The 12,270-nt window shown below is 37.9% G+C and overlaps 1 protein-coding gene across 1 annotated transcript in view; it reads right to left on the bottom strand.

Annotated features, from left to right (window-relative positions):
• The window catches only part of CNTNAP4 (contactin associated protein family member 4), a 203,242-nt gene extending 202,731 nt beyond the window's left edge, over positions 1-511 (bottom strand). The window contains exon 1 of the mRNA XM_058823339.1: positions 346-511. Coding sequence (XP_058679322.1) covers positions 346-442 — 97 coding nt within the window. The 5' untranslated portion in view covers positions 443-511. The remainder of the gene's footprint in view (positions 1-345) is intronic.
• Positions 512-12,270: the final 11,759 nt, after the last annotated feature.

The following is a 12,270-nucleotide window of genomic DNA, read 5'->3' as shown; positions in this document are numbered from 1 at the left end:
AGTCTGCCAGTAATTCCATGTAAGACAAAATTTCTTGGAAAATACTGCACTTCAAAAGAGAAAACAAAAATGAAAATACAGCTGAACCTGCATCCCTTAGCAAAATGCTGCTTTCAAATACTCTTATACAGTAAGCTTTATAAACAACATTCTGTACATAGACTCATGACAAAAATCTAAAGAAGAGTTTTAGAACATTTTCAGGCTGGAAGCTTGATGTCGTGATTTCAAAGCATAAATGTTTATCTCAAAAATTATATTTACTCCAAATGCAAAAAAAAAAAAAAAATCACAGAAGTTTTCAACACACTCTGGATTGAGTTTTAAATCATATGCAATACTTACATTTATTCCCTGTCACTGCCATGTGCTGGCGGTGAACACACAGGAAAAAGAGCAGCTTCAAGAAGATTTCAGTGACAGAATCCATGTTCACAATCATTGAGGCACGCAAAAGAACCAGAGTATTCGGAAACAGCTGTGCTGTACTTCTGTTCTGCTCCTGCCTCCTTCCCACCGCCTCTCTCCGCCTCTCCTCGCAGAGCAGCTTCCCAGGGGCCAGGCACCTCAGCCAAACGCGCTCCGCATCTCCTGGCACACGCACGCACACCTCCGGATCTGCTTCCCAGTCTCGCAGCAGCGAGCCCAGAGGCGCAGCAGCGAGGATCTGCCCCCGCCGGCACAGCGGCACCGGGGCGCTCGGGCCGGCTCGGCACGCCGCTGTAGCCGGCAGCCCGCGGGGGCGGCGCCGGACACCCCTGGCGGCGGCGGCGGCGGCGGGCGGCACCGAGCGGCCCCGGGGGCGGCGCTGGGCGGCCCGCTGGAGCCCGCCCTGCCCTGCGCCTGGGCACCGCCGCTCTGCCCGCCGCTCAGCCTCTCCCGGCGTAGCAATCTGTCTTCCTTTTTTTCTTTTTTTTTTTTTTTTTTTTTTTTTTTTACACTTTCAGCTGCAAAAGCGTTGCGAGTTTTGCTCTCTTAAAGGAAAGCGATTTGCCTGTAGGAGAGAGCCGAAGCCTGCGAGTAAAATGAGCAGCCTGCCTTTATTTGAGGAGTGAGTGATTGACTGTCCCTCAGGAAAAGGCACCACCACTGTCCCTGGCGGGCTTTATCGCTATTAATGCTGGCATTAAAGAATTACATTCTCAACTCCTAAGAGTAAACACCTAAACATATCTTTCCCAAAATACTTTGGGCCCTACATAGCACATAGAGCATTTTGCTTCCTATCCTTTCACAAAGCTGTCTTTAAACCCTCCTATTGCTTGTGTTTGGGAAATAGCTTCATTTGAGAAAGAGCTTCAGAGAAATTTTAAGTAATTGTATTCAAACTATATTTTAAAAGTGTATGGTTTTGGTTTGTGGTTTTGTTTGGTTTTCTGTTTGTTTGTTTGTTTGTGGGTTTTTTGCAAAACAGGCTGAGTTACTGTATATGCTAACTCTAGCGACGCTTTTTCTCAAGTATGAGAAACTGTGTAATAACTGTGTAATAACTGCGTATTAGCAAACTCATGACATTAGTGAGGGTAAAAGCTGCATTAAAGGACCACATCAATGGCCCCATCCCCGCTGCTTCTGCAGTGATTAAGCTGTATGAACTGTCCATGTTTTTGCAGAAATTACTATGACAATACAAAACTGCATGCCTTGTGACTCTGAGATATATAAAGAGCAGACTTAGCATTTTTATATTCAGCCCAGTGGTCTAAACTTCGTCTTCCTACTTCATGTGAGCTATCTAGCAGTTCATATATACCAACGGGATTTTTCATCCTAAGTGATACTGATGTGTGTGGGTTAGACCCTAGGTACAATGTTGCTGACTGCTCTCTCTTCCATGTTGCAGAGAATTTTCAGCAAATTTCTATGTAGAACTGTTCGGTGTCAAGAATAACTGTGGGATAGAAACAAAACATGAATTAAGCTCCCATAGAATCTGAATTTTTGTTCATTATTCAAATCAGTTTCCTCACTCCTTGAAGGATACTCTTATTCATCTACAGAAGTAAGAGTAAAATGGGTTCTGGTTTCATGCTACCAAAGCCAACCTGTGTTAGGTGTTACAAAATTGTATTTCAGTTCAGCCAAAACAACTGAAATAAAAAACTTGAGAGGCAGGTTTTTTTATCCTTTTAAAAATCAGCATGATTGAGACAAAGAGGCCTATTTCTAAATTGGGTAGAAAGTTTCAAGTTAATAATCTTGAAGTTAATAATCTGTTACGCAGCTGGCCTTCCATTTCTCCATGTCAACTTTTATTTGAACAAAAATGCATGAAGAAACTGTATTAAAGATTATGTGAATCATAAGCTGCCTTCCAGCTCTCCTAAATCAACCTTTAAATTCTACATTCTGTTTCCAGAGTTTAGTACAACCATAGAGTCACTGTCCAGAAGCTGGATTTCTTTGCTATATAGTTCCTTGAGTTAATATTGACCTTCTAACTAAATTAATATGAGCATAAAAATGTTCCATGTGCAACATCCCATCTCTAAAAAATATCCCATGAGATGGTCCTTGACTCTGCAGCTAGACAAAATTTCATGCTTAAAAATAGGACAAATATCACATAAAATCTTGGCAAGGACTTTCAATGTAATGATGTTCTTTAGGATTAGCTCTAAGTTCCCCAGGGCTTTGAATCAGAAAGAATTATTATTCTGGTAATGTAATGCAAATTCAGTAAAAAGGCCAATGCCATTGTGGGTAAATATTTGTCTTATAAAATAGCTTACAGTCACCAAAATGGAACATGTAACAGACAAAGGTCATAGAATTTTCCACTTTTTTTTTTTTTGACTGAATTGAATGCAAATATACAAATTGATATAATATACTTTTATAATTATGGAAAAAGCAGTCTTAGAATAAAATGGTATGCCGAAACATGTACAGATAGAATTACAGAAGTCTATACAATATGTATCTGGAATATCAAGATAATAATCTATTTATTCATAGGGATGAATCTATGGTATCTGGCACTGGTAAAGTGCATAAAATAGCATAGCGTGACTCACACAGAATATCGCAACCTCCTCTTTGCTTCTGCATCATATCTTTCTCCTGCATCCGTGAAATATTTCTGCTCACATAATCTTATCTCTGTATACCAGCATCTCGTTTGCCATTTCTCTTCCATACAGTGTCCAGATTTTTCACTAAATTCTGAGATCCTCTTTGTGGAATTCAGACAAGTCTTTCTGTTTCTTACAAGCCTCTTTTCCTATTGTATTTTAAAAACTTCCCCCACTCTTCGAATGTTTTGTTTTTCTTCTCATAACGTACTTTTGAAATTTCCCCTAAACACCAAAAACTTTACTCATTTTATTTGCTTTTGAAATGCAGCATTATGAACACTTGATTTGATAGAGAATCTTTCCAGTTGATCTTCATATATGTATTCTTTAGAAAGACTGCAAGTTCCCCAGAAGAACTGTGTCTTGTTACAAATTAATCCTTGCAGATAAAGCATCTGCAAAGTTTAGTTGTTCAAAACTTTAATTAGTTGACCTGGGTATTGCCAGCCTTCATTTACAGATGAAGGACCTTGTAGTGAAGTCCTTTTCTAGCAGACAAAAACTAACAGAAATAATTCCTCTTGAAATTATTTACACTGTGACTTTTTGTCTATAAAGAAGAAACACTTTTAAATTCATGTTAACCATTGTCCTGATATTATTGTGATCTGCTTATTAATTGTAAACCAATTTTAAAAAGGATGGTTATAAGCACCTTCTGTTTCTGGTACGAAATCCACTTCACAACAGTACAATTGTTTTAAGTGTATCACAGTTATACAATACACATTATTTAATAACAACAAAATAATAATTTGCTTGCAAAGCACAATAATAAAAGTATGAAAATTCAGCAGCGTCCATACTGGCTAACTGAGAATACTTGTTTTATTCCTTCCTAGTAAATTCCTCATTCAAAGACATCAACCAAATCAGAAATTAGCTATTCACTTACTACCTTCTTCACCTCACCCTTCACTAATTCAGCTCCATCAAGCTCACATTTACTATCCAACTAACAGTGACACTGCAACTTTATTTCAGGAGGCCAGAAATAAAGATTAAAATTTTAAACGTTTATGTTCATCTTTTCCTATTTGGTTTCCTCGGTGCCCTCGTCTGCGTCATGGCCTTGGTTAACCCTCCTTCTGGTGCCACCTGCTGCAGTTGCCTTGGCATTGCAGGTTTCTCTTCACAGCACCCAGTCGTATCATGCAGCTGGAGAATGTGTCTTTTTAATGCAATCGAATTCTTTCATAATCACGTAAAATCTGCTCAGTACTATTCCTAACCCTGCAGAAAAAAAAAAAAAAAAAAAAAAACAAAAACCTGCTGTAATTGTCTGCAGAGACTGCAGACAGCAGAAATGCTCAAAGACAAATATAAATCAAAAATAAATGAACAGAAACACATAATGCCAGGTACACTGTAAGTGATATTTGCAATGTTTTTAAGCCATTTTTAAAGAAAAAATCATTCTCATATGCACCTTATATTGCTACATGTATTATTTTAATCATAGATCTCTTTATAGTAGGTATGACATAGAGTAAAAATTGAAATCGGGGTAGCAAAACTACTAGTCTTAACAATGTTTTAGTTTTGTGGTTTTTGTTTGGTTTGTTATTTTCCAGTAGTGCCAGCATAGCACATTTTGTCTTATTGCAAAGCTACAAATTTCCTTTTAGGCTGTATTTGTTAAAAGGGGAGGGGATGAAAGCCGTCTGTGTATGGCTCATTTTACTGCCTACTGCAGCTACACTTATTGCACCTACACTAATGACTTCATTAAGGATTTAAAACCTTTTTATTTTCTCAGATGAGACACAGAACACAAACCAGGGCAGACATGGCTCCATGCACCTTCAGAAGGATTCATGCCTTTAGCACTGTTGTGAATCTGTGTTTGAAGGTTGTAACAAGATACGTGGCTACACAGCGAGTTCTTTTGCTGCTACTATCTGACCATTCAGGTTTTTCACAAGAAAGGGTGCCATGAAAATCCTGGGGACAGCTTTTTTTCCGCGATTGTGAAAATGCTTCTTCTTAGCTCTTCTCATTTCACAGTCAAGAATTTTATTATTTCTGTCATAAACACCCTGTGTATTGTGCCTCCCAAAACGGGAAATAAATACAGGGTACTGGAAAATGAACTTATATACACAATCATAGAATCTTTAAGGTACAAAAAGACCTCTAAGATGATCGTGTCCAATTACCTCAGTACTGACATCTATGCTATTAAATTATGTTTACAAGTGTCGCATCCACATGCCCCCTAAATTCTTTCAGATATGGTCGCTCCATCATTTGCTACAAAGTCTGTTACACTGACTACTCTTTCAGTCAAAAAATTATTTCTAATATCCAATCTAAATTCCCCTGACACAATTTGAGGCCATTTCCTTCTTTCCTGTCGCTGGTTGCCTGGGAAAGAGGCTGACCCCTACCTGGCTGCACCCTCCTTTCAGGCAGCTGTAGGGAGTGGTAAGGTCTCCCCTGAGCCTCCTTCTCTCCATGCCAAACAACCCCAGCTCCCTCAGCAGCTTTTCACAGGATGCTCCAGACCCTTCACCAGCTGCACTGCCCTTCTCTGAACGTGCTCCAGCCCCTCAATGTCTTGTTGAATCGAGGGGCCCAGAACTGAACACAGAATTCGAGGTGTGGCCTCACCAGTGCTGAGTACAGAGGAACAATCACTGCCCTGGTCCTGCTGGCCACACTATTGCTGCCAGGCCAGGGTGCCATTGGCCTTCTTGGCCACCTGGGCACAGCTGGCTCACGTTCAGTCACTGTTGAGCAGCACCCCCAGGCCCTTTTCTGCCAGGCAGCTTTCCAGCCGCTCTGCCTCAACCAGCAGCAATGCCTGGGTTTGTTGTGATCCAAGTGCAAGACACATCACTTCACCTTGCTGAACCTCATGCTGTTGTCTTCATTCCATTGATCCAGCCTGTCTGCGTCCTCTGCAGGGCATTCCCACACTCCAGCAGATCAAGACTCCTGTTCAACTTGCTATCACCTGCAAACTTACAAAGGATGCATTCCTTTCCCCTCTCGAGGTCATTGATGAAGGTATTAAACAAAATTGGCCTCAAATATTTTTCTAAATATTTAATAGTGACAATAAAAAGAGTTTTAGTAGCAACAGTAATAACAATAACAACAACAATAATAAAAAACAACAGTGTTTAGTAAGTATTTTTAACATCTCGCATGTGGCATGGATATTTTTTAAAAGGATGTTATTCACAGTCATTTGTAGAAATAAATGTGTGAATAACAAAAGGAAGCAAGTAAACAGTATTGAGGACTTGATGCTAAGGTACTTTGGTGATTTTTGTTACCTAATTAAACCATGTCTTGAAGGATAGAATATTTAAAGGCATGGAGTTCAGAAAGGCACAGTGAAGGCATAAAATATAATATGGATTTATCAAAGGCAGATCATAGTATACAAAGCTCATAGTTCTCTTTGATATCTGATTCCTTCCTAAAGGAAGAGTATAAATTTTTGACACTGGATGCATATGAGTATGATACTGTTATGATGTTTCTTTGATAATGTAAAAAAGATGGAGGATAGCAAAGCATGTGTGCAATGAATCAGAAGGAAAGGCAGTAAAGAAAGGTGAAAAAAGTGTCATTTATGTATAAGCCTTGCTTAATGTATTCATTCATATGGCTACAGTGAAAAAAGCAGGAACAGGCTTGTGGGGCGTACAGTTTGGGAGATTTTTAGGAAAATGCACTCAGTGTAGGAAAGGTGTCACACAGATGACCTTCCCAAAGAAAAGTCAGAGGCTATGCAATGGTAAAATATGCAAGAATGTGCATTATCCGAGGCTAATATTGATGACGCCAGTTGTAAGTTAGTTCTTTAGTTGGAAGCAGAAGATCCTAGGAGAATCAGCCAACTGTGAGATGAATATAAGTTTAGCTTGAGCCACAGGAAAAAAAAAAAAAAGAAGAGATCAATTGTAACTCGCAAAAGGAATGTTTCTGAGCTGGGAAGCTGGGAATGGAGTGAGAGCCAAAGGGGTCTGAGCAGAAATGAACAAGGTAACCAGAGATTCCCAGTCCCATGCTGTGTACCAGTGTTATGAAATACGAATTTAAAAATCTTCAAGAACTCAAGATCCATGCCTTGGATTGGGATGCAAACTCCCAGATGTTCTTCAAATCTTTTCAAATATTGGTATAACATTTGCTTCCTTCGCCAAAGGAGTCAAGTAAATCTTGAAGAAGACTCTGTGCTGTGGCTTCTATTTTATATAGTTTCCTTCAACAGAAACAGGGAATTAAGATTATTTTCTTTAGTGCTTTATGAAGAGTAACTTCCATCATTTCTCAGTGAGTGTTTGTCTTGGTATAATTCTCATTCACAACTAGCATACCCTGGGCATCACATAGGGAGCTTATTTACCTGGCTGAAATCTGGAGATTTCAAGAACCTTAAAGTCAGGTGAAGCGGCTTGCTGTGAAGTTGTTTGCTATCTTCATGCCCAAGAATACAGCTACAAACACAGGTGTAAATGAGACTACAAAGCATCCAGCCTGGAGCTCCAATATGTCTGTCTACCTGACGTATGAAAAGTGAAGCTCAGCTCTGTATTTCTCTGTTTGAGATATTTTCTGTATTTCTTCCTGTATCAAGCCTGGATTTCAGTGCCAAGAAGGCAAGAGTCATGAAACTATGATTCTATAATGAGCCTGGGTTTATTTCTCTATGCAAATTACAAGTCTCCTTGAGGTAGGAATATACTCTCCTTGAAGAAGAATATTAGGAAGGTAAACATGAAGAAGTTGTTTATGTAATTTTTTTTGACTGTACCAAAATCATTGCTACAAGGCTTTATTATATGTAATTATTTCATGTGTAAAATCCATCAATTTTGTGGAAAGCAGTCAAGTGTTCAGTTGTCGTGCAACAGAAGATGTAACTTATGCAAGCCTTATTTCCACCATGTTAGGAAAAAAAGGCATATAATATGTCTTCCCTATCTTAATTTGTGTGAAATTGTTCATTTGACAGCAGAATTAGGATACTAATCTGGTGCTTTGTTGAAGCAATGTGTAACAGAGAGATAATACAAAAGAAGAAAGTTAGTAAACAGGTTTCTGCAAGTTGAAGAAGATCAAAAAATATGGGACTCAGCTCTTTCAAAAATGTGACTATCTCTGAATTGAATGGGTAGGTCTCAGCTGCATTGTCAGCACTGAGAGTAAGCTGCAAATAGCCAATGTTTCATTGATCTGGGCTGTATTTTACAAACCAGGGTCAGACTCTACATACTGTAGGTTAACAGTTGTTGACATTGTTCAATGCATTGAAACATACACATACAATTCTCTGAAGGGAAATTATTTAATTCCTTTTTTTTCTCCCTGTTTTAGATATTATTTTGCAGACATCAGAAAGGGGAAAATAATTTTATATGTTCTTATTTCCCTTTCCTTTTTTATATGCCTATTGGGATTATATGCAAAGTATCCAGCCTGAATATTTTGCATATATGTATATATATTAGTAATATAAACATCACATGATACCATGAGCAACTCTTAGTACCAGTGCCTCACTGTTAAATATGATCATTATCTCTTCAAGGTGTAAGATTGCTTTGGAGGTGTGCTTCAGGTAAGTAGTCTTTCTTTATTTCATTATGAAACAGACACTGAGAGGGAGAGACATTTGGGATATGAGCAGTGACAGAAAGATTAGCAACCACATGAGTTGTTCTCCCCATCCGTATCAGCAAGCAATCAAGCTCTTGCAAATGCAGTTTCATTCTGAATGTAAAATGAGCAATTGTCTTCTCTGATGCTCTTTTATATAACCAAAAAGAAAAAAAAAACTTATTTTTGTGCTTCTTTTTATTATTACAGACTTGACTGGACAAATTCACTCATTTGTTTACATTGCCTTTTTTGCTGAATAATGCATTAAGAACCCAGACCACATCTTGTCTGGGAAGGAGAATTCCTTGGGAATTATGTTTTTTGTGTTTGATCTCTAGGGAAATCTCATGAGATACAACATCTCAAAGTCCTGGCATGACAAACAAGATGTAAATGAATCAGAGGCACCTCTGATTTTCCCAGATTTTACTGCATCCTTACTGCCAGCAAGACTTTTCACCCAAGGCTGGAAAAACAAACAAAACAAACAAACAAGAAAAGCAAGTGCCTAGTAGTTTTAATACACAACTGTATTTTCATGTGGTATTGCCCTGTTTGCTCTTGTGCTCAATACTTACCCTCTGCACACTCATTCTGAAGGCAGCACCTGTCTTTATATATGAATTGCTCTTGCCATACTGCCACTGCAGTTTGCTTAAAACAACACTGAGTCCAGACTGGTGTGTTTTGAAGCAAGAACTAATACTCAACCTGAAAGCAGCAGAGCATCCACTAAACCGTATACCTTGCAAAGAGGAGGAACGCCTTGAAAGGGGTACTGCAGAGGCTAAGCATCTGTATCTTTGCATTACGAATCAAGATCCCCTTCAGATCCTCACACTTGATGCAATTACATGGAAGCTTATGTTCTTTAGGCCTTCTATTCTTCCATTTATCCCTCCTGAAACAGTAGCTAATGCCCTGGGTTTTCCACAAACCAAGGTTTAATATTGATCTTTCTCGGCACTTTTCCCATAGAAGGGAACAATTTGTCTGTAATATAACCTTGATTGAGCTTTGTGTGCCCCTGTTGATATCAGCAATACTGCTAGTGCAGTTAAAAACTAAACAGGGTTAGGAAACACACGGATTTTACAGAAATGTAGAAGAAAGTAAGCAAGCAACAGACAGACGGACGAGCATAAACATTAATTATGTCATGCTGGAGAGAAATTCAAGGGTACTTATAAAATTGGTTAGAGTCAGCCAAAACAATCAGGTACGGTTTTGTTTCTATTTATCATAATCACAGAAGCACACATTGGCGAAGACTGGACGTGTATTTCTGAGATTAAAAAATCTGAGAGACACAGGAAAAAAATAAGGACTTTTAGGTTTACTCCTATTTACTTCTAATTTGACATCACTAGAGCTTCTACAGAACATATCCGTTGCTGCTTTGCACAGAAACTCGCAAATTTTAATGAAAATTAACAGAAAGAGGTTCTATACGCTCTTTAATTCCCAGTCCCGTTTTCTTATATCCAGTAAGAGCAACACTGTATCCCTGAAAATTATCTATACTGCTGATTACAAACTTTCTTCACCTCAAAACTATCACTGAAAGTCATCTATACTGCTGCTATGAACTTTCTTCACCTCAAAACTTCTTTCCTTTCTTCTGAAAAATCTTTAAAAACTTTAAATGCATAGTCATTGTAATACAAGTCACTATGTGGAAAATCTGAGACAGAGATTATAATAGGGCTTTTTGCTTTTATAAAGTCCTTGTTTAAAAAAGTCACAATGTTGTATACTGACAAATCTGCTTATTCATTTGTATGGTGTACATGATCAGACATTAATCTCATATATGTCATGTTCAATATGTTTTATAGTTGTTGTCTTCTTTTGCTATTTCATGTTTTAATAATAGGGAAGAAACAAATTACATATTCAACTGGCTTCCCTGTCTTTTAAAATGTAACTTCATCATGCGCATTCTGAATGCAAATGATGATAAGCTATTTATTTCTTATATAACCTATATGGGAAACAGGGATAGTTAAAACCTGGGACTTTATATTGAGGACCGAGTAATGAGATTTAACTGATTTATGACTTCATCTGAATAACGCTTACTCTTTGCATTTAATATGTAGGTAGAAAAGAGTTAGTTGATGACAAATAACACCTTTTATGGATCTGGTTTCAAAATTTCCAACGAAATCATATATTTCAAGAATGTATTAATTTTTACTTCATTTAGTTTACTTTCCAGAACTTTAGAATACTAGCAAACAACAAAAACAATACAAAACTCTCTCTCTTATGTCTTTGCACAGGACTATATTTCTCGTGTTCCAGTCTCAGTCACAAAGCTATCAATGGGAGTTTTACTAAAGTAGAAAACAGACTCAAAGCAGAGGAATAATAAAAAGCATAGCCTTTTATACCTAGATTAACATCTTCAGAACAGGTGCCTATGATTTTATTTCTGTTACCACATATGACATTTAATTATTATTGGTCTAGGATATCAAGGAGTTGATACATTCTTGGTGTTTTGACTAATTGAAAATAACTAAGTTCATCTTGGCATTGCTTTATATGTGATTTCTCAGCCTTTGGAATTTGGTTAACTTGAAAATTTCAGTCAGCTTCAATAACAGAGGAAGCATAAGCCAATAATTTTGATGCTAATCTAATTCAGGTTATTGAGTATTCTTTGTTGGCCCAGCTTTTCTGAATAAGTCTGAGCCATTTAAGGCAAGATCAAAAGAAAGGTAGCAAAGACTTATGAGCTAGGTGTTCCATCCCAAATTGCAGAGCCACCTACTAGTCTTGATATCACCTTTAATCACCAAACTACATCTGTCTTCCTGAGCTGAGCAGCAAGCCATTTTTCTGAAACGTGGCTGACCTCCGTAATTACAGCATTCACCCTGCTGCATCTTTCACAGAGCACTTATAGCCACTGTCTGGTGAATATACAAGGAGTTTAATTATTTAATGCATTACTGGCAAAACCACCCAGGCATTCTAACTTTCCTCTCTCACAAATGCCAGGAGTGGCAAACACCACGTAGCCTCAAAAGAAATGAAAGCCATGTCTCTCAGCTTCTCCAAGGATAGATTTTCAATGGTAGAAGGCAGTATTTTCCATTTTCTGAAGCTATTCTATTGTTAAAAAAAGGTAGTTTAAGATTCCCTGGCCTGTAAAAAATGAGAAAAAAAGCAAGCCAGCAAACATGATACTACAACCTAGGAATCAGGAGAATGCATCTGAACTCCCAGCAAGCATCGTGGATTTGGTCTGTCTTCTAGGAAGTGCCTGCTGTATGCAGAATGCTGAAACAATCATCAGGGTAACGCTCCAGGTTTTTTAATTAGCTTTCCTATTCTGTCAGCTGTGGAATTGGGCCTTATGCCTTACCTATCTCCCTCCCCTTTTTAAATATATAGATAACTGATATTTTCTCATGGCTGCAATGTATATAAAAAGAAAATATTGTTAATTATGAAGTGCATGGATAATGCAATAGTGAAGCCATTTAAATGTCAAATATAATTAAATTTAATAATGCATAATTTTAAAAAATTATTCTTTTATGTGGTAAACTAGATTTGTATT

The sequence above is a fragment of the Ammospiza caudacuta genome, chromosome Z (genome assembly GCF_027887145.1).
Source record: "Ammospiza caudacuta isolate bAmmCau1 chromosome Z, bAmmCau1.pri, whole genome shotgun sequence".
NCBI classification, from domain to species: domain Eukaryota; kingdom Metazoa; phylum Chordata; class Aves; order Passeriformes; family Passerellidae; genus Ammospiza; species Ammospiza caudacuta.
Note: the sequence above shows the minus strand (reverse complement) of the source record. Positions and strands in the feature narration are given on the sequence as shown.